At 40.3% G+C, this 19,426-nt stretch overlaps 2 protein-coding genes across 2 annotated transcripts; both read left to right on the plus strand.

Annotated features, from left to right (window-relative positions):
• The first annotated feature begins 861 nt into the window (after window positions 1–861).
• Window positions 862–12,188, plus strand: LOC307266899 (guanine nucleotide-binding protein subunit alpha-13-like). The gene is made up of 5 exons (XM_080049017.1): window positions 862–1,206; window positions 2,609–2,835; window positions 6,579–6,629; window positions 7,625–7,825; window positions 9,635–12,188. The coding sequence occupies exons 1-5, from the start codon at window positions 924–926 to the stop codon at window positions 10,004–10,006; spliced, it is 1,134 nt and encodes a 377-aa protein (XP_079905143.1). The 5' UTR covers window positions 862–923; the 3' UTR covers window positions 10,007–12,188.
• Window positions 12,189–12,942: 754 nt separating this feature from the next.
• LOC307266712 (uncharacterized protein) lies at window positions 12,943–16,328 on the plus strand. The gene is made up of 5 exons (XM_080048804.1): window positions 12,943–13,120; window positions 13,855–15,108; window positions 15,385–15,495; window positions 15,988–16,104; window positions 16,194–16,328. The coding sequence occupies exons 1-5, from the start codon at window positions 13,111–13,113 to the stop codon at window positions 16,220–16,222; spliced, it is 1,521 nt and encodes a 506-aa protein (XP_079904930.1). The 5' UTR covers window positions 12,943–13,110; the 3' UTR covers window positions 16,223–16,328.
• The last annotated feature ends 3,098 nt before the right edge of the window (window positions 16,329–19,426 follow it).

Raw genomic sequence — 19,426 nt, forward strand, 5'->3', positions numbered from 1 at the left:
CATTGATAGATACGATATATACTGATGATGCCCTCAAGGGTTCACCAAACATTCTTACTGGGAATGTCGGAAATTGCGAACATGCTGTGATAAAATATATCTATTTGTATAGTTATTGTAATTTTTCGCACTCAAGTGGGCATTATAAATAAATAACCGTTATAACACTTCGGGAAGTTGGTTAAAAAAAATAACCATGCAAATGTAAATGTGAATTGGTGACTTAAAATTGTAAAGAAAAGTCCAGAAAATAATAAAAAAACACCGTACTCACCGTATTAACTCATTTATAGTTATTTTGACCTTATAACTCTCTGTAAAACACGTAAAAAGGTCTGCACGTGCACATTTGGGGCTTTCCTGTCTCCATTTCCCGTTTTATTGATCTTTCGAAGTGCGTTTAAGTGGAAATTTTCATATTTACGACAGCCTCTGAATACAGCTACGCGTCATACGCAATGACCAAACTGGACCAGCAGGGGGCGACATGGTATCACCATTACGGTCTATTCTTTGATAAATTTAGAAATAAAAGCTTGTTTTGTGGGATTATACTATCTATGATTATAACAGTTAGGTGGCTCAATTCAGTCGCATTGTACTTGTTAAATGTAGAATTGCTTTACTGTCGTCTTTGGGTAAAACTGATATTTACCTATATCCATACTTCAAATGACGTAATTCTATGTGGACGCGGTGTAGTAATGCGTGTGTGTTAAGGCATGTGTAGCTAATGTCAAAGTTGAACATCTGTGTGAGTCAAAAAATACCTAAATAGCCAAGTATAAAGTCACTTGAGGTTGGTTGAGGGCTGACGTGAAACAGTCGGCAGCGCTACTTCCTGAGTTTAGGGAAGGGGCTTGGTCTCGTGCCTGCGCCCCGAGAACGCGCATCAAATTAGCATCGATGAAGTTTGTGCGAACATGGCGGATTTCCTGCCGTCCAGGTCCGTGTTAAAAGTTTGTTTGCCCGTCTGCCTGTTGAACGGCGGCGAGGTCGAACAACTCCGAAGGTCCAAGGCGATAGACAAAGCTCTCGCCCGGGACAAAACGCTGGTGAAACGGCTGGTGAAGATCCTGCTGCTCGGCGCGGGCGAGAGCGGCAAGTCGACTTTCCTCAAACAAATGCGGATCATCCACGGCCAGGACTTCGACCAGACAGCCCGGGAGGACTTCAGAGCCACGATCTACAGCAATGTTATCAAAGGTAAACCCCGGGGTTACACTGCAGGTCACCAAGGGAGACCCAACGAGGCGGTTTGCTTCGAGATAATGGCGTTTTAAAATGGATGGGAAAGTTTCCACATCTGTTTAGAGCACACACATAAACAGTCTACATCTGCTGTCGGCACACCCATAGCACCCAGGCACACTAGTCCCAGGCACCGGGTTTCTGCCTTTCTGCTCAAATCTCCCTTTTTTAATCTGGCACAGCCGTGTAGTAAGAATTTGAATAGAGTTTTTAAACGTGTTTCAAAGCTATCGACTACAAACCAGCAGCTTCAAATAGCCACAGGCGATTTTTTTGTTGCTCAATAACTAAAACACAGGGATGCCGCTAATGGAGGGTGAACCCACCAGTACAATGTGATGTTCCTGTTTGTCCACTCTGTGTGTGTGAGTACAGGGAGATCACTAAATAATAACTGTGTACTAATGGGCCTACAGTTGAGAGTAAACTAGGGCTTACACTAAACAAATATAAAATGCATTGTATTTCAGGCTAACCAATGTATTTATTTGCAATGTGTTGCTGTAACACGTTTATAAAGCAAGTTTTTATTACAGAAGTAGTTTCAGATTCATGTAAATCACAAGATAAAGTGTGGACACAGGCGGGGTTTTATCCTCTTATTTAATATATGTGATTTGACTGTTAATCTTAACTTTAAAATCGTATAATGTATTAGAAGGTTAACACATGTATTTATTTGCCATGTGTTGCTGAAACACGTTTATAAAGTTATTACAGAAGTAGTTGCCTGTTCTGTTCATGTAACCTAAATCCCAAGATAATGTGGACACTTATCCTCTTATATAATATAAGCACTAGGCCTAATATGGGTTTGTTTAGCTTGTGATGATAGACCTACCTATTTTAAATATGTGTCTTGTTAGATAAAAAAAAATTCTGTATAGTTTCAGATTCATGTAAATCCCAAGATCATTTTATTTTGACACATATCCTCTTATATATGTGACCAATGACCACATGGGTATGATATGATATTTGTGCAATGTGAGCATGTTTGTCTTGTTATACCCTTTTAAATATATATTTCTCTGTCATTCTTGTTGGACAAAGCAGTCCAATTCATGTAAATCACAGGATCATTTGGACACATCTTCTCATGTAACTTTCCAAATTAGAGTACGTAGAATACAGAGTATACGTTAATCTTGTGATACCATGTTAAAATCATCTCTTTCTTTACGTCACTCTAGCAGACAAAACAGGATTTTTTTTGTGGTCTCTCTCTCTTGCTCCCTCTTCCACTTTGCGTTTCGTTTACAGATTGGTAGATAGAGCTAGACATAGATAGTCTCTCTCTCTCTCTCTCTCTCTCTCTCTCTCTCTGATCTCATCTCTTGTCTCACTTCCTCTCCAGGTATCCGTGTGTTGGTGGACGCGCGGGAGAAGCTTCACATCCCGTGGGGTGACCCCGGCAACCAGAAGCACGGCGACGAGCTCATGGCCTTCGACACGCGCTCGGCCAAGATGGCCAGCGGGCTCCTGGAGACGCCCGTCTTCCGGCGCTACCTGTCCGCCATCAGGGCTCTGTGGGCGGACTCGGGAGTGCAGCACGCCTACGACCGCCGCAGGGAGTTCCAACTGGTGGGTGGACTGAACATACATACACATACACACACAAACACGTACAGACACACACACACACATATACACACACACATATACATACACACTTATATACACTCATACACACACAAGCAGATAATGGTGGCCCAGTGCAGGGAGTTCCAACTGGTGGGTGGATGTACATACCCACACTAAGGTTGTCAAAAAATAAATCGTTACTAAAATACTAATCAATACTAAACATTGGTATTGGATTAGATCCTCATCTTCACAGAACACAGCAACTAGACAGAAACCGCTCCCAACCCCACAGTATCAAAAATGGTTTTGAGTATTTTTCTGAGTATCAGCATCAATTATTTGAAATTCTAGTAGTCTATCGTGCCAACCCTAACACACACACACACACACAAGCAGATAATGGTGGCCCAGTGTTTGTACGGTCACACAACTGAACTGATTAGATCTTTCTTTCCACGAAATCCCACAAAAACTTTCTGAAGATTTTAAGCTTTTTTCTGAAAGTTAGAGAGTGGAATGGCGAGGGGAAATGGCGCTGAAAATGGAAAGTGAAACAGTTTTTTTTTATTCATCCTCCTGTTCCCCTATCCCTGTATCTCTTGCTCTAGTTCTCTCTCTCTCTCTCCACCTCTCTCTCTCCATGGAGCGGTCAGACATGTGATTGAGCCAGCTTCCTGTTTACACCTCTCCCCTCTCCTTAAGTCTTGGCTGTCAGCACGCACGTTTCAGCACGCTGACGTTTACCCCAGAATAACAGCTGTGGTCGGCTCTCTCTCTCTCTCTGCGCTCACGTGTCCCTTTACTGGGGCTTTTCTGTGCCCTTATTCTGCCTGGTCTTACTTTCACAACCTGCTGCGGCTTTTAGAGAAATCACTAATCACGACAGAGTTGGTGTATATATGCGTTTGATTTTGTGTGAGCCCTCAGGGTCATGTGATGGGGGACACACTTCTCTAAGTTGCTTTCAGTAATGAGACAGAAAGAGATTTTTTTTTTTTGATTTTCTATGAGTTGCATAATGTCAAATTCAATGGCGTTTTGTAAGCCTTTTTTGAACCGACACACAAACACACGTACGCAGCTGGTTAGTCTGAGCATGTTGTGTGAAAATGGGAATAAGAGCGATCAGAGCAGGAATGTTGATCTGTAGTTAAACAGCTTTATGCTTAAAAAGCCAGGCCTGGCTCTCCCAACCAACACACAAGGACACAAGTTACACAAGGACACACACACACACATATACTTTTTTTGTTTTGTTTTACATATTATTGATATTGATCGAAAATTGCACCATACATTTAATTTATTTTCACTTTCCTTTATTTAACCTCGAAAGATCAATTGAGGGGTGACCCTCTTTTACAATGACGTCGAGTTTGTACAGATACACAATATACAATGAGAATACATAACACGTTTACACACACACACACACACACACACACACACACACACAGACAACAACAATTTAAAACATTCAGATCAATTGAATGAAAGAGACAATAGCCTAATTAAAACAGTTACAAGTGTAGAGGGGCTGATTCAAAATAATAATTTTAAATTGGTTAACAGTTATGAGTGTATTTATTTTAATTGTATGTTGTAGGCTGTTCCAGGAGTCAGGGGCACTATGGCTAAAAGCGGTTTTACCAAGCTCAGACCGGGCATAGGGAACATATAACATGAGCATGTCAGTTGAGCGGGTTTGATAAAGCCCATCTGAAATACAAGTTGACATCTTCAAATTGCTTGTTTTGTTTTTCCAACAACACATAACCGAAATATATTCAAATCATGACTATTTAAAACAGAAAAGGCGGCAAAGCTTCACATTTATAGAGGCTTGAAGGAATAGATATTTGTTATTTTCACTTTAAAGTAACATACTATTCATTGATTATCAAATGTGTTGCTGAACAATGTTGATTAAGTTATAATAAAGCAGTAATCTATCAATGCACAAACACCAAACAACTGCTGGTTCTTAAGAATCTTGGTAGTTTGTTAAGAGTTGAGGACATTACCTTGGGCTCTGAAAATCGTCCAGGATGTCACTTTGTTGTGATGGACATTTCCAACTCTTTTGACGTTTGACAGACCAAACTATTAACCACGCAAATAGCCTGCTGATTAATGGATATTAAAAGTAATCATGCAGCCTTCTGTATAGAATCTTGATATTAAATCTTAAACCTGACGTCATCATCTCACAATACCAGGAGCTTTTCCATTCAGACATAAAATACAAAAGCAGCAACTGAAAACTTTTGTGGAGCTGTATCAAAATGTCCCTGCTATTGTTAGCGACTGTTCCTCCACCAGTAGATAGAACCCCATTGTGTTTTGACCATGCCCGGCCTTTTTATGAATTTGCATCACAAATCACACGTGCCCTCAGGCTTGCTTGTGATTGTCATCTTAAACACATTTGTAAACGCACACATGGATTCTCTGGCGTTGTGTAGTACAAAGTTCAGGCTGGTGGTTTTAAATCAACCATACATAAACACTTTCTCTACATTTTCACCTAGTAACAAGTCCCAGCACCAACCGTCATGTGGCTACAATTCAAATGACATACTGACATTATGCAATGTTCTCTTTCAGTTTTGCTTTAACAGCAATCTCAGATTAAGGCCTTGTCATACTTTAGTTACAGCCAAGAGTTATAGCTCCTCTAGATTCTCTTCTCCTTTTTTTTTTTCCATCAGCTTTTTTTGACAATGTCCAGACCCCCACTCCCTACAGATTTGAGCCTCTTTACTCATGCGAGGCCTGAATTGTGTCTTTAAGACTTCAAATCAGCCTCACAGAATGGCAGCTCTTGTCTTTCTTTCTTTTGGACTTAGTGTTAGCGCCACGCCACTCTACCCCTCCCTTGTGTAATCTTAGCCTTGCACACACTTCCCACATGCGCACACACACACACTCACACGTTTTTCAGGTCAGGTTGGTTTTTTAAAAGATCAAAAGGTGACTACAGAAGCATACAGTAGTTGTGGGGGAATGAGTGTTAAATAGTGCAAACACTCTTAAATACAATCCAAACTGCCACTACTGGTAATTACATTTTAATTTTATAACCGCTGTGTTAGTTTACTGTGTCCTTAATGCAAAATACATGCAAAACAATGTCCTGAGGATGTGTGGCCTGCTACACTGGGTCACAGGAAAGATGATATGGTAGATATGTCTCTCTTTCTGCAGTCGCTTTTTTTTGACGAGTGCAGGACATACACACACACACACACACACACACACACACACACACACACACTGATAAAGGAATGCTTCTCGGTCTTGGCAGCCTCATGTCTGGGCTTGCACTAATTGCGCATGAACAGCGCCAGAAACGGTCTAGAAGGCACCCCTACACACACACACACACACCGATCTAGCCACACTTCTGTATACATCAAAGAGACACTCTTACAAACACGTGTCTTCTGCAATACCAAATACCTTGCATCCTGCTTCAGCTACTCAGAGCAGCTCCGGGGCGGACATGCAGTTTTTTTTTAAGAGAAAACAAACAGATTACGTGTGTGTGTGTGTGTCAGATTTTGTCCTGTGGCGCCTTCATTGCCTTAACAACAGGAACAGAAGTCTTCTATTGAACACAGTAGTAGCAGATAGTAAATGTGTCCTGAATGCAAACTGTACTACAAATATGATTTCAAATGAACCAATGCAATACATGATGCAGAATTAACAGAAATTCCTCCTCTGTCCTGTCGCAGGGTGAGTCAGTGAAGTATTTCTTGGATAATCTGGATAAGCTTGGCGAGCCGGTAAGTTGTTTCTGCCTGCACTGATTGTTAGAATCAGACGTGTACATGTGTTAATTAATATTGCAACATGTCCAGACAATTTGTTAGCTGACAGGCAACTGAGATTGTGATAAATCAAATGTAATACTGATACATTGACTAATAAAGTCGTATTAGCTAATATCATTTTGCAAGAAGAAAACTACTGGGAGCACCTGTGCCTTAGTTAGATAGGTAAATATGGCAGGAATAGTAATTTAGTAGATCATTTACCAGTGTATCTACTTGGGGTTGAAAAGTCTTAAGGGTTTGAATTTATTTTCCACCACACAAAACACCTTAGAAGGTATTAAACGGTCTTCGATTTATTTTGAAGACAAGTGTTCTACATATTTGTTCTTGCCTGACCAAGGCAGTCATTTTAGTTATAAAAGTTTCTGTATGTGTTTGCAGGCTTTAGGGAAACGTTATATACTTATCATTATCAGAATTCATTTAACAGAAGAATGGAATTTACTTTGATTTGCTCAAAATGACCACCTAATATAAAATAACATTGCTCCTAAGTTTTGAGATCGTATGAATAACCCCATTTCCGAATGTTTGTATTTGACATTGAGACTTAAATATTAAGAAATATTGTATAAATATTGTGTTATATTTATTTAGAGTTCGTCCAGTTCTACTAAAGCAGCCATAACTTCATACAAATAGTTTGTGTCTGAGCCTCAACACAAAAGCTTCCCTCCAATCTTCAGCAGAAATGTCCGTCTAAACCTTCCAGTTTAGTCCTTGACTTTTCAGTGGAAGAAGTTATAAAACAGATATAAAATAATAATGTGTAACCTCTTTGTAGCATACCTCTTCCAAAGATGAAAGCCAAATGTGCCTGGCTCGAATGAAATATGTCCCCAATTAATTATCTCCCACCTTTTTAGTCTAAATTTAGTCTCTCTACTTTCAGCTGTCAACTGTTGTTTGTATGTTAATTGTGTATTTCCGTCGCCCTCCTCCAGAGTTACCTTCCCACTCAACAGGACATCCTCCTGGCCCGTAAACCCACCAAGGGCATCCACGAGTACGACTTTGAGATCAAGAACGTTCCCTTCAAGATGGTGGACGTGGGAGGGCAGCGGTCGGAGCGGAGACGCTGGTTCGAGTGTTTCGACTCGGTCACTTCCATCCTCTTCCTCGTCTCCTCGTCTGAATACGACCAGGTGAAGAAAAATAAAAAAATAAAAAAATGCGAAACAAGCGCTCCTCACACACACACACAATGATTCTTGATAGCCTGATAAATGGCTCGTTAATCAGTTTGCTCTGTCAGATTAAGTTTGGTGACTTTTTGATAAGTTAACTTCATTGCCGAGTCTATTTACACACGCTTGTTCTGGCCGTTTGTTGTGGTTTTATCTCAAAGTCAACACAAATAAAACAGTCTCTTTTTATTTTACACATGTGAAATGATCTTGGGCTATGTAGATAAAACTGATTTGGTTTTGAAATGGACTATTTGAAAAAAGGTTTTTGGAAAAAGACTGATGCCATCACAGAAATCTTGAACATTTCAATTTTAGATTTGTACTGTTTTAAACCGTTTTCAGGTTTTAATTGGGTCATGTTTCGACTTTGTTATGGAGAAAATCACACAGGATAACAGACGATTCATCATTTATTTTGAAAAATGTATGTACGTTAAAAATTTGCAAATTTATACAGGGATTGACCAATACTACATTTTTGAATACAATGCAAAACAATATTTGAGCGTTTCATTTTTAACTTGACATTTACCAACTTAATTATGGTGGGGTTCCTTGAATTATTTCAATACACAATTCTGCTCGATCTATGTACTGAGAAGGAGATATTGCAGATAAAACAACCCGGTGCTCTGTGGTTGGTAAACTATGTAACATACCTCAAACAGCATGTCTTGGGCATTTCTATACTGCTGTGTCTCTTGATTTACCGGCCAACATATACACCCATGCTGATACTTCTGTGATGATATCAACCAGGCAGTTGTATCAGTTGGTGCGCCAGCAGGAACAATATAGCACCTTGAGCGTGCCCATATAGTAGAGTAAACACTGTAGCCATAAAGACTTCTATTGTATTGTTTCCTGAATCCCCAGTCAGAGGCTGCTGGTAAAAAAAAAAAAAGCGTTGCCTCCAAGTCTGTTTGCTTTGTTCCGGTAATAGATACACTCGGGTGATAACATCACAAATAAAATTGTGTTTTTGATGTGTTTCCAGCAACTTTCTTAACTTCAGCTGAATTTTGTTTGCACTTAGTTTCCCCCCAGCCCACCACGATTTGTCCCCTGTTGCGTAATTTAACTGGAAAACAATAATACATGCTAACGGTAAATGTAATTGACACGAGAGGCCCTTTCAGCTTTGCGTTCCTTTTTTGTGTTCTCCAAACTGACCACACTCGCTCCACAGGCTATGCGTCAACAGGCTAACCCAACTAGCATGGTTCAGCTTACAGACAACAGTTGACCTACTGAAAAGCGGTTGAGTCTTTGCATGTGTTAAAACATTTACCAAATTAGACTTGGTTTACAGGAAGATTTAAAAACAACTCGATATCCTGTACCAAATGGTTTGGAACAAATAAACTCACCGTAACACCCTAGTTTATACAAAGGCCAACACCATAGAACCGTATGTATCATGCAGAATTAAAAGGCTTTCAAAGTATAGGTGACACTATTTGCTAAGGTACCATTAAAGGTGGAGTCAGTAATTCTGGGGAACACTTGTTGTCAAAATCACTTTATGTAAAAATCTGTAAATATCTCCTCACAATCCGCTAACTGTCTGTACTGTGTGCACGCTGAAAGAAAATCCCAGCCTAGGCTCTGTAAACTGGTATGTACACAAATGGTATGTCAACAAAGGTGGCCCACTGTAGCTAGCAACTCTAGCTAGAAAAATAACCACAAAAACATTCAAACAGTACTTGTCCTGGCCGTAGAAGATGCACTAACTCCCTGCGTTGTGTTTTTTTCAAACAGGTGCTGATGGAGGACCGACAGACCAACCGGCTGCGTGAGTCGCTCAACATCTTCGAGACCATCGTCAACAACCGCGTCTTCGTCAACGTGTCCATCATCCTCTTCCTCAACAAGATGGACCTGCTGGAGGAGAAGGTGCGCAGCGTGCCCCTCAAGGACTACTTTCCCGAGTACAGCGGGGAGGAGCACAGCCTGCCCGACGTGCAGGCCTTCATGGTGGAGTGCTTCAGGGCCAAGAGGCGCGACGCTACCCAGAAGCCCCTGTACCACCACTTCACCACCGCCATCAACACCGAGAACATCAGGCTGGTGTTCAGAGACGTCAAGGACACCATCCTGCACGACAACCTCAAACAGCTCATGCTCCAATGACGCCTGTCCCAACCTGTGAAAAGTATATATATATATATATATATATATATATATATATATAGAGGGCCTGAATGAAGCGGGGACAAAACCACACCCCCCCTCGCTCCTGACCCCAGGGACTTGGGACAAGAGAAGAGACACACACACCAGCCTCCTGAAGAATTCCGATAGACGTCGTCCGCGTTCTTCTCCAGACGTTTTTATGTTAGTTTTTTAAGCCTCCACTTTGAAGAGTCGGCCATCTTGTTTAGTTCAGGGGTTTGGTAGGGGGACGGAGTCAGTTAGGACAGACTGTCTGGGGGTTAGAAAGGAAAGACAAGCAGACAGGCGATTTGGATGTTAGATTAACGTCTGATCTCTGCTGCTTTCGCCTCGAGACTCTCTCCCCTGGCCTGAGACTTTCAACAAGGTGCCGGTGCCTGGCAATGGAAACTTTTTAACACACCAGTCATATGGTTTCTAAACCAGATATACACCTTTTATCTAGCAACAAATACAAGAGTTGTTAAATAAGTATGTTTAAACGACATGTATAAATCAATAACAGAGTTAGATGGTCAACAGGATCGAGTTGATTTGCCAGTCTGTCTAAGCACTGAATACATTTAGGCCAAAATCACTCCATTATTTCCCTTGCACTCTCCAGTGCTGCTTTGTGAGCGTTGTGTGGAAGCCCTCTGTAGTCTAGAGATGGGTTTGTCAACTTGCTTATGAAATGGAGACTGCAAAATTAGTCTTTTCTTGTCTCTCTCTCATAATGCAGCACCGTTCATCCCTCTTCCCGTCCCACGCAACACTTTTTTCTTGCAGGTTGAATGTCCCGGCACGGAGCCAATTTTGCCGGTGGAAGGACCAGTTTGTTGATGGTAAAACTACTCAGAACGGTTTAAAGAATTGATATAGAAACAAATGCCCTAGCACTGGCACCTTGTCTGCGGGAAAAGAGAAAAAAAAATGCTAGAAAAGGGGCCACAACCACAAGACTGAACCCACTATGCCTTTTCATATAATGTCTTAAGGAGATCTAATCACTGTTTTAATCCTGCGTTTGTGCCTGTGTCTCTATATAGAATTTAGCTCAGTCCTAACTGCCTTAAACTAATCATTTAAGATGCAAGTTTTTTTCCATGCATGTTGTCCTGTATGTTTTGGTTGTTTAGCGAGCAGAATTATAATTATTACGTTATTGGCACATGTAGGGCAGGTGTGCCAGCAAGTGAACATGCAGTCCACTGTTTTCTCAGGGTTGAACGAAAACCGGCGCAAAATGCTGAGGTCGTAGTTGGCGAACTAACTGAATAATCTAATGTTTCTCTGGGTGGCAGAGCACTGAGACTCAGCAGCAGACAGGCCTCAGTACAGTTAGCTGGGTGGTGTTTGGTACTGTATTCTCTTGGCCTTGACCCAGAATGCCCCCTCTCTCTCTCTCTCTCTCTCTCTCGCTCTCTGTATTCTACATCTCTGATTAGATGCCTTATAAAGGGACAGACCTCCCCTGTTTTCCTGAATGATGAATGTCTGTTAATAGATGTACAGAGATTTGCTCTAGATTGTCTGAATATATACTGTAACCAACATAGTTTATGGTAGGATGTAACCCGTCATCTATGTTGGCACTGAGTTGTGATTCAAGGCGTTTTTTTTCTTTGGTTCAAATGCAATAGTATACTGTTAAGGAGTTTCCCCAAAAAATAAATTTTGAATTTGTAAGAAATGTAGACAACAACAAAAAAGCCACTGGAGTTGAAAAGATTTGTCAGCAACTGTATTCTGTAGAGGGCCAATCTTTTGTTAGAGGACGACTTCCAGGCACTGTTCAAATCTGTGTTTCTCTGCCAAATCACGCCATGCTTTTCTTTTCTTAGGACTGGTCACAGCCACAGTCTAGCCGTTTTTTTCTCTCCACAAATATAGCCTGTTTGCTTTCAGTCCTGGCTTTGTACATATATATGCAATCTGTTGCCATGTAAATAATATTCAGGTTTATCTCCATATATGTAAATGGTTGTAGAAATGGCATATTTCTCCTCCCCATATGTTCCATTCTGAATGTTTCAAATCAGTGCTTTCTCTCCAATGAAGATGACCTTTTGATGTAGATGTATTTTTGTGTAATTCTTTCCATCACCTTTTTTTGAAATTCATTCCTGTGCCAAGTGACATGCCACTCTAACCCTATCAATAAAATACACTTTTCTAATGAAAGTTGGGTATTTCTTTCTTTCTTTTAATACATGTTAAGTTTAAATATCTCTAACCCATAAGAGAAATGAATATTGTTTGTGTAAGAGCAGATAAGAGAGATGTTACAAAGAGTCTTGGTATTTCTATACTTTTTTATATACATTTTCTGATTCAAGTTAAATATACAGGGTCCAAAATATGTTTCATGTTGTTTGTTTTAATACAAATGCATAAGAGGTCACTGTTGTACTATGTTTAACCGTATCTGTGTATGATAATTCTAAGAAAGTATATTCATTTGTATTTATTACAAAATAAATTCCGTGTTTGAGCCAAATAATATCGAGAATACTACTGGGGACAAATCAAGTGGCAGACTGACAGTACCATCAAAGGATTTAGTGGGAATTGTTTGTGACTAATATCGACGAAAACTTTAGCGGTAAGTTCGGGGATTTTTAGCGAAGACGGAAGTAGGCAGGAGTGAATCATCTCAAATTTACGACGAAGTTCACGTGCCACACCCACCGAGAGGATTATGATCATACAGGTCTTTGAATAACTCTTTGTGTGTATCAGAGGGCCTGATTTTAACCCATTCCCTGTTAGGGAATATACCTTAAAAAATATCCTCTGAATTAAACAGCAATAATTACAAACAATAACATTACACATTTTTAAACAGTAATTTATACTCAGGCTCCTCACGCGCCACCCCCCAAAGGGTCTTTCCTTAGTCTGTGACTGTTGTTGTGACCCTGAATGTACAAACTTGTTTTACTTAAAGTGTTTATAAGTGACACCGCTTTGTATTCATGTGCTTATTACTGTCACATTATTGTTAGCTCTACTTTAACTTCCTTGTTGTAACTTTCGGAACATGTTTCGCTCTGATTGGCTGCTCTACAGACGCGTGCAAAATGAGCTCCGGTAAGTATCAGAATATTGAAATATCATTCACGAACGAGATACCGCGTGACTTTTTCACAGACAATATGACATATGTTTGTATTGTGAAATGTATTTAGACTAGGTGCACTGCTAAATTATGCAAAACAATAGAATCTGCAGTAGAAAAGATACTGAAAGAAAGAACATGATGTTCAACATGCAATAAATAATACAAACTGTGTATTTCCCCTTTATTAAATATGGCCAGGACTTTGTTGTATTTTACACTATCATTAACCTGATCATTGGTCATAAATGAAAAATATGAATGAAATATGAATTGATATGGCCAATTGTAAGATGCATCCCTAGATCAAGAGCATGATTCTTTGTCATGTACACAAAAGTCGGAGCAGTCCTTGGCAATGACATTCTTGAGTCTCAGGCTCCTTTCAACAATGCAACTTAAAGAATAGAAAAAAATTTAGAAAGTAAGATACACAAGTGAAGAGATAAGACATAGATAATACGACAACAGTGCATTTGCAAATAACATTTAATATTTAGAGATGGAAGAATGACATATTGGGCCTGTAAAATATAATTAAATCTATTATGTACAAGTGTAAAGGATAAGTTATAAGTGGGATATAAATATTTACCAACTGTAAACCATTGTAAAGTGACCTATATATCTGTCACTATAGACATTGACCAAATCCCAACATGCACTGTTATTGTTTTAACCACATGTGCACTGCTTTGCTCCACAGAAGTTTGCCCATTCTGCGGGAAAACGTTCAAACGGTTGAAGAGTCACCTGCCACACTGCAAGGCGGCAGCAAGCTCCAAAACCCCTCAGACCAAACATGATGTCACCGCGAATCAGACGACCTCATCGGCAAAGGCATTGTCAACGGCTGCAAGTCCACAATCAAAGAAGAGTAAGAAGCCATCACCAGCATCGCCGCCGGCAACACCTTTGAATATTGCAAATACACCACCTCCGTCACAGTCATTGTCCTTGAATTCTGCATCACTTCCACCATCCACTAAGAAGAAGAAACAGAAGCTGTCCGAGCAAATCAGGACAGCCATCATGACTCCCAGTGTTTTGAAAGGAGATGCAAATTCCATAGAGGTTTCTTTAGGATCACTGGAAGGAACCAGATCTACCTCAGAGGAACATCCAATGGCAGATACTCTAAGCTCCATGCCCACTGCAGCGAACAAGACCAAAACCATTCCCGACAAAGACTTGGCAAAAAACAAAGCAGATCCTCTCTTTCTGTCCATGGACACCACACCCAAAGTTGCCTCTAAAGCTAAGGCTTCAAATAATAAGAAGAAGAAGGCGGCGGCGCAATCCCTTTCCACAACCAAAGATACCTCTAAAGCTAAAGCAAAGGAAAGCAAGAGAGACCAGTTCTGGATGGACAGCGAGGAGGAAGTTGAGGATATTTCTGTGAATAAGACATTCTTGAAATCAGGAAGTGGAAGTGATCAACACCAGGGCAGGATCACCCTCCAGGGCGTTAAAGCCACGTTGGGCCGAGTCAACGGCAACCGTCAGACCAACAGGCTGAGCATCATGAGCCACATAGAAACGACTGATGAATTAAGCAGCAAAATAAAAACCGGTACCGATTTCAGTCTGGTTTCACTCCCAACAGGAAATCAAGACACTGTTGATAAAAGTTTGGTAACAACAAGTAAAGCTCTGTCAGACCATCTGCCAAAGTCCATACAAGCATCTTTAATCCCCAAGCGACACAATGTTACTTCTCAGGTCAGCGTAGCCACGTCCACACCACGTACCATCGGTGTGAATGAGGGGCTGAAGGTGGGCAATAACATGACAGGAATCCCCAAGATATCACCGATACTCACCAAACTTCCGAATCCCAGCTCTCATCTTTTTCCTCCGTCGGCGAAGGTGGGCACAACAAGAGCCAAGGGAGGGCTGACGATGGAGAAGTCGCTGTACGAGGCCAGGAAACAAACCACTGCTGATACTGGAATCAAGGGTCAGTATTTTACAGTCAATGGACTGAGTATTAGATTTCTTTATTTAGGCAAAGTTGTATCATTATTATTATTATTATTTTATATATTAAAAAAGGATAATAAAAAAAAATGTATTCGGCCCTAAAAATGTTTGGGTATCAGTACCGATATTCAGGCATCAAATCTAGTATAGTTAATAGTATAGAGAACATACAATATCCAGCTCTAATGAAATCAAAGATGTGTATTTCTTCTGTGTTGATGCATTGATTCTTTATGGCTGTCATGACCTGTAGGTGCTCTGATACAGCGGCCTCTTGGAACAGTGAGACTGAGGGAGTTGCCTGAGTGGCTGGCCTGCAAAACTCCCAACCATCCACGAGAGGTGGCAGGAATGGTGCAAAGAGGTGAATGTTACTCACACATCTCACACTAATACAGATATACAGTAAAACATCCAGTAGGTCTACAGTTTGCCTTTAAAGAAATTGTTCAACATTTTGGGAAATCAGACTTAGATGAGGAAGTTCAATAGCACACTTTTGCCTTTTAGTTAAATATTAAGCTTACACCCAACAACCGACTGGTGTAGCTTAGCATAATGGCATAAAGAATCAGGGGGAACAGCTAGCCTGTCTCTGTCTGAAGGGAACAAAATGAACATGCCAGCACCTCTAAACTTCACATACTTTATATACATGTTATCCTTCAAATATATTCAAAATTACAATATGCAAACTGACAGTTAACCATCAAGGATACATAACACTGTAAAACCACAACCAGAAGCTTTCACACTTGGGTTTTTTACTATTGACCCTAGTCTCAAACTGTTGAATTATTCCTTTACATCTTCTGTAATGTAAAGTATGACGTTTTTAATATATGTTTTTCCTCAGGCTGGCAGTGGTATTACAGGCGGTATATTGATGTGAAGAAAGGTGGTGTAGGCGGAGTGGGCATGTTGTTAGCAGGATACTGTGTGCTCAGCTACATCTGGAGCTACCCTCATATAAGTAAGTGTGTGGATTACTATCAGTGTTGCTTTATGTGAAGGGCTATGTGGATTTGGAGATAACTGGGCTTTTTTCCCATTCTTTTTCAGAGCGTGATCGGTGGAGAAAGTACCATTAATAAAAAGAAAAAAAGTGTTGATATTTTCTATTAACTGAAGCCTTGTGATTCTGATACCAGCAGTTTCATTCTCAACTGATTTACATCAACATATGGCATTTGACAGCCGCTGGGCTATGCACTTGGTCTTGCATAAATTACTTTGTTTCACTTAAATGTATTTATTTACTCATCTATATTTATTCTAATTTAGTTTGCTTTGTGTGTTGTTTTAGTTTGGGAAGGGAAAACGTTCACAAAATCGGACTTTTTATGGACAGGTTACAGTCCCACTGTTAGTACCTGAGGCTCCACTAGGTGTCATTGTTGGGTTGTGTTACCTCAACCAGAGGGGCAGGGCAGTCGAATGTTTGCTATGCAGAGTTTTCTTTGCGCCTTTGTGCAGAGGCATTGGGTGCTGGGGCCCATGAAAAGGATTAAAGGGAGGCAACACATTTTTTAACTTGATAAAATCTTAACGTTCACAGCCCAGATCCGAGAGAAACATGAAATTCAAAATGTCCTGCAATCATTATCTGTGATAAGATCGAATTTGAGCAGCAGAGGGTAACAAATCTGTTTTTCTTTGGCAAATGCTCCTTCCCCCCGTCACATGATGTTATTGTGAATGCTTAGCCTGTCAGTGCCAGTGTGTGAACACTCACAGAATAGTAATGGAGGGACGATAGAAGGAGGTTTCTCAGCTGGACTGGACCAGTTCTGTTATTGAAAATGAATTTATTGTTGACTCTCCTCGCTGTTGTCGTGAACACAAATTAGCTACAAATGAAGAAAATGACTGTATTTTTGTAACGTTTTTTTTCCTGACACCCGTTCTTAGCCAACACAATAAAAAATCATTTCCATTTTCTCATGTTTTTTTTGACATTCTTTTTTTCCATACAAAAATTATAAATATTGTGTTTCACTTTTCATTTTTATACAAAAAACAACAAACTATTCAAATCAAGTGAGACAAAACAACAGTGAAAAATGGAGGCATAAAAAAACCCATCTCTGCACTGAAAACAGGGGAGAAAAAGCACAGTATGTTCCTACCAGGCCCTCAGACGCTGATATGCATCAAGATTATACAACACTGCTGGACACACAGGTCCCCTACTTTGTGCATGTCTACAACCATTTCTATAAGGGCAATAGAGGCACAACGTCTTGCAGCAACCGCTTGAAGGAGCAAATAACAAATCTCCTTGAATCTTGTTATGCATCATTAGGGATTTCAAAGCAGGTAGCCATGTTTTCTCATCGTGCACTGGTACATATGGAAGGTCTATGGGCAGAGACACAGGCGGGCTGCGATGGCCACTGGCACTCAAACACCAAATCTATCACCACATATAAAAGGCCTTCGTTCTGCCCCTGTAGTCTAATGGCAAGCATATATCACAGACATGTTTGTAGGAGAGAGTTGGTGCTATCCAGAATCAACCCCATTTAACACATTTAACCTAAGCTTTGGTCCAGTGGTGGGTTTAGCAGTAATCACCCATTCTTGATTAAACTATAGTGCAGTTTTCTGTAGATTTGTCAATAACAGAAATACATGTCCAATATTCAGGATGAGTTCTTTATATTAATTATTATACTGTATATCACAGTAAGTCATGTTTTGGCTCTAAAAACTAAGTAAACACCTGATAAAACCAGAACAGATTGGGAGCATTTTAGGGGTGCAAATAAAAAACAGAAACAGACTTGAAATACTGAGGTGATTCTGGACAAGACCACGCCCGTGACAATTATGAATTTTGGTTGCACTGCTGATAGTGAAATGGGAGAAGATCATGTGAGAAATGTTTGACAAGAAACACTGAAAAAGTGAGTTAAAATATCCAGGGGGGACAGAGTGAACACTTGTGAATAAAGTCAAGAGTATGGCAAATCAAACAACCAAACTACATAAAAACAGTCATAGACCAGTGTGTTAGTACGCTGAGTAACAAACATACACACTGATAGACATGTCAAAGTAGTGAAGCATATATAGATATGATCAATATATCATTATACGCCAAAGGCAAACAAACATACGTACAATCAATGACCCTCCGGGGTCATTTCTACTGATGACCATATTGTCATGTTCACAAAGCCGGGGAACACATTATAACAGAGATAAAAATTATTTTTTTAAATTTAATTTCTAAAAAAGATTATGAAATAAAAAAATCTAAATATAAAAGATAAAACATATCGTAACATATCTTCCTCAATCTGAGGACTGAGCTCCCCTGACACAGACGCACTGTGAAATGATGAACAGTGGACGAGATGGAGACTGTCCTATGTCTGTGCCGGGGCTTGCATACCTTTAAGGTACAAAAGAAAAAATGCCAAAGAAAATGTGACAAGCACAAGAAAACAAGCATTGCAGAGTACTGTAACACAACTATATATGTCTGTGGGACTAGTTTGACTGGTTTTCTAGTTTCATTTAGAGGTTTTTCTTTGTTGCAGGCAGCTGAAAGCAGGCGAATGGATTTTGGTTCAGTTCCAAATGTTCACATTCTGTTTAGCTTAGTGCACGCTGTGTATTGACGAGACCTCCTGAAATAAGCGACAGTACGTTTAGTGCAATTTGTCTATGCGGATGTGTCTCTATTGACCCCAAGGGAAATGTACAGCTGTGAGAACTATGAATCTACAGAACACATTGTACTAAAACATATGTGTGTGTGCACTGTGCATGTTTGTAATGGGAACCGAGTGAATGGATGATTTAGAAAATAACTCCTTCATGTAAACACTTCAAAATAAAAAACCTACATTTAGGCACAGAGTTGTCATTTGTCCCCCGTCATCATCCTTTTTTGTCAGCATAGTTAATGGGGGGGGGGTAATCTACTGGCAGAAAATATGAATGACCCGTGTGTGTGTGTGTGTGTGTGTGTGTGTGTGTGTGTGTGTGTGTGTGTGTGTGTGTGTGTGTGTGTGTGTGTGTGTGTGTGTGTGTGTGTGTGTGTGTGTGTGTGTGAGAGGGACACTCACTTATTCAAGCTACTGCAGTCCCAGACTTTGCCCATTTAAAATGAATGGTAAAATAAACAAAATAAGAACTTTTCCCATCCGTTAGTCCATTGCATTGCACACATTCCCGCATCGTTATTGGTCATTTTAAGTGCCTGGGTTTATCTGGCACTTCGACGGCGTCTTTTACTGCAACGTCATGCCTCAAAACCCCCCAAATTTAAAACAACTAAATAC

Source organism: Ammodytes marinus, assembly GCF_949987685.1.
Source record: "Ammodytes marinus genome assembly, chromosome: 20".
NCBI lineage: Eukaryota > Metazoa > Chordata > Actinopteri > Uranoscopiformes > Ammodytidae > Ammodytes > Ammodytes marinus.

Bases quoted from the DNA above. Each gene is read 5' to 3' on its own strand.
- LOC307266899 (XM_080049017.1), top strand. From the start codon at position 924: ATGGCGGATTTCCTGCCGTCCAGGTCCGTGTTAAAAGTTTGTTTGCCC. The intron at 1,207-2,608 runs GTAAACCCCGGG...CTTCCTCTCCAG, and splicing joins CTACAGCAATGTTATCAAAG to GTATCCGTGTGTTGGTGGAC. The intron at 7,826-9,634 runs GTGAAGAAAAAT...TTTTTCAAACAG, and splicing joins CCTCGTCTGAATACGACCAG to GTGCTGATGGAGGACCGACA.
- LOC307266712 (XM_080048804.1), top strand. The intron at 15,109-15,384 runs GTCAGTATTTTA...CATGACCTGTAG, and splicing joins TGCTGATACTGGAATCAAGG to GTGCTCTGATACAGCGGCCT. The intron at 16,105-16,193 runs GTAAGTGTGTGG...ATTCTTTTTCAG, and splicing joins CTGGAGCTACCCTCATATAA to AGCGTGATCGGTGGAGAAAG.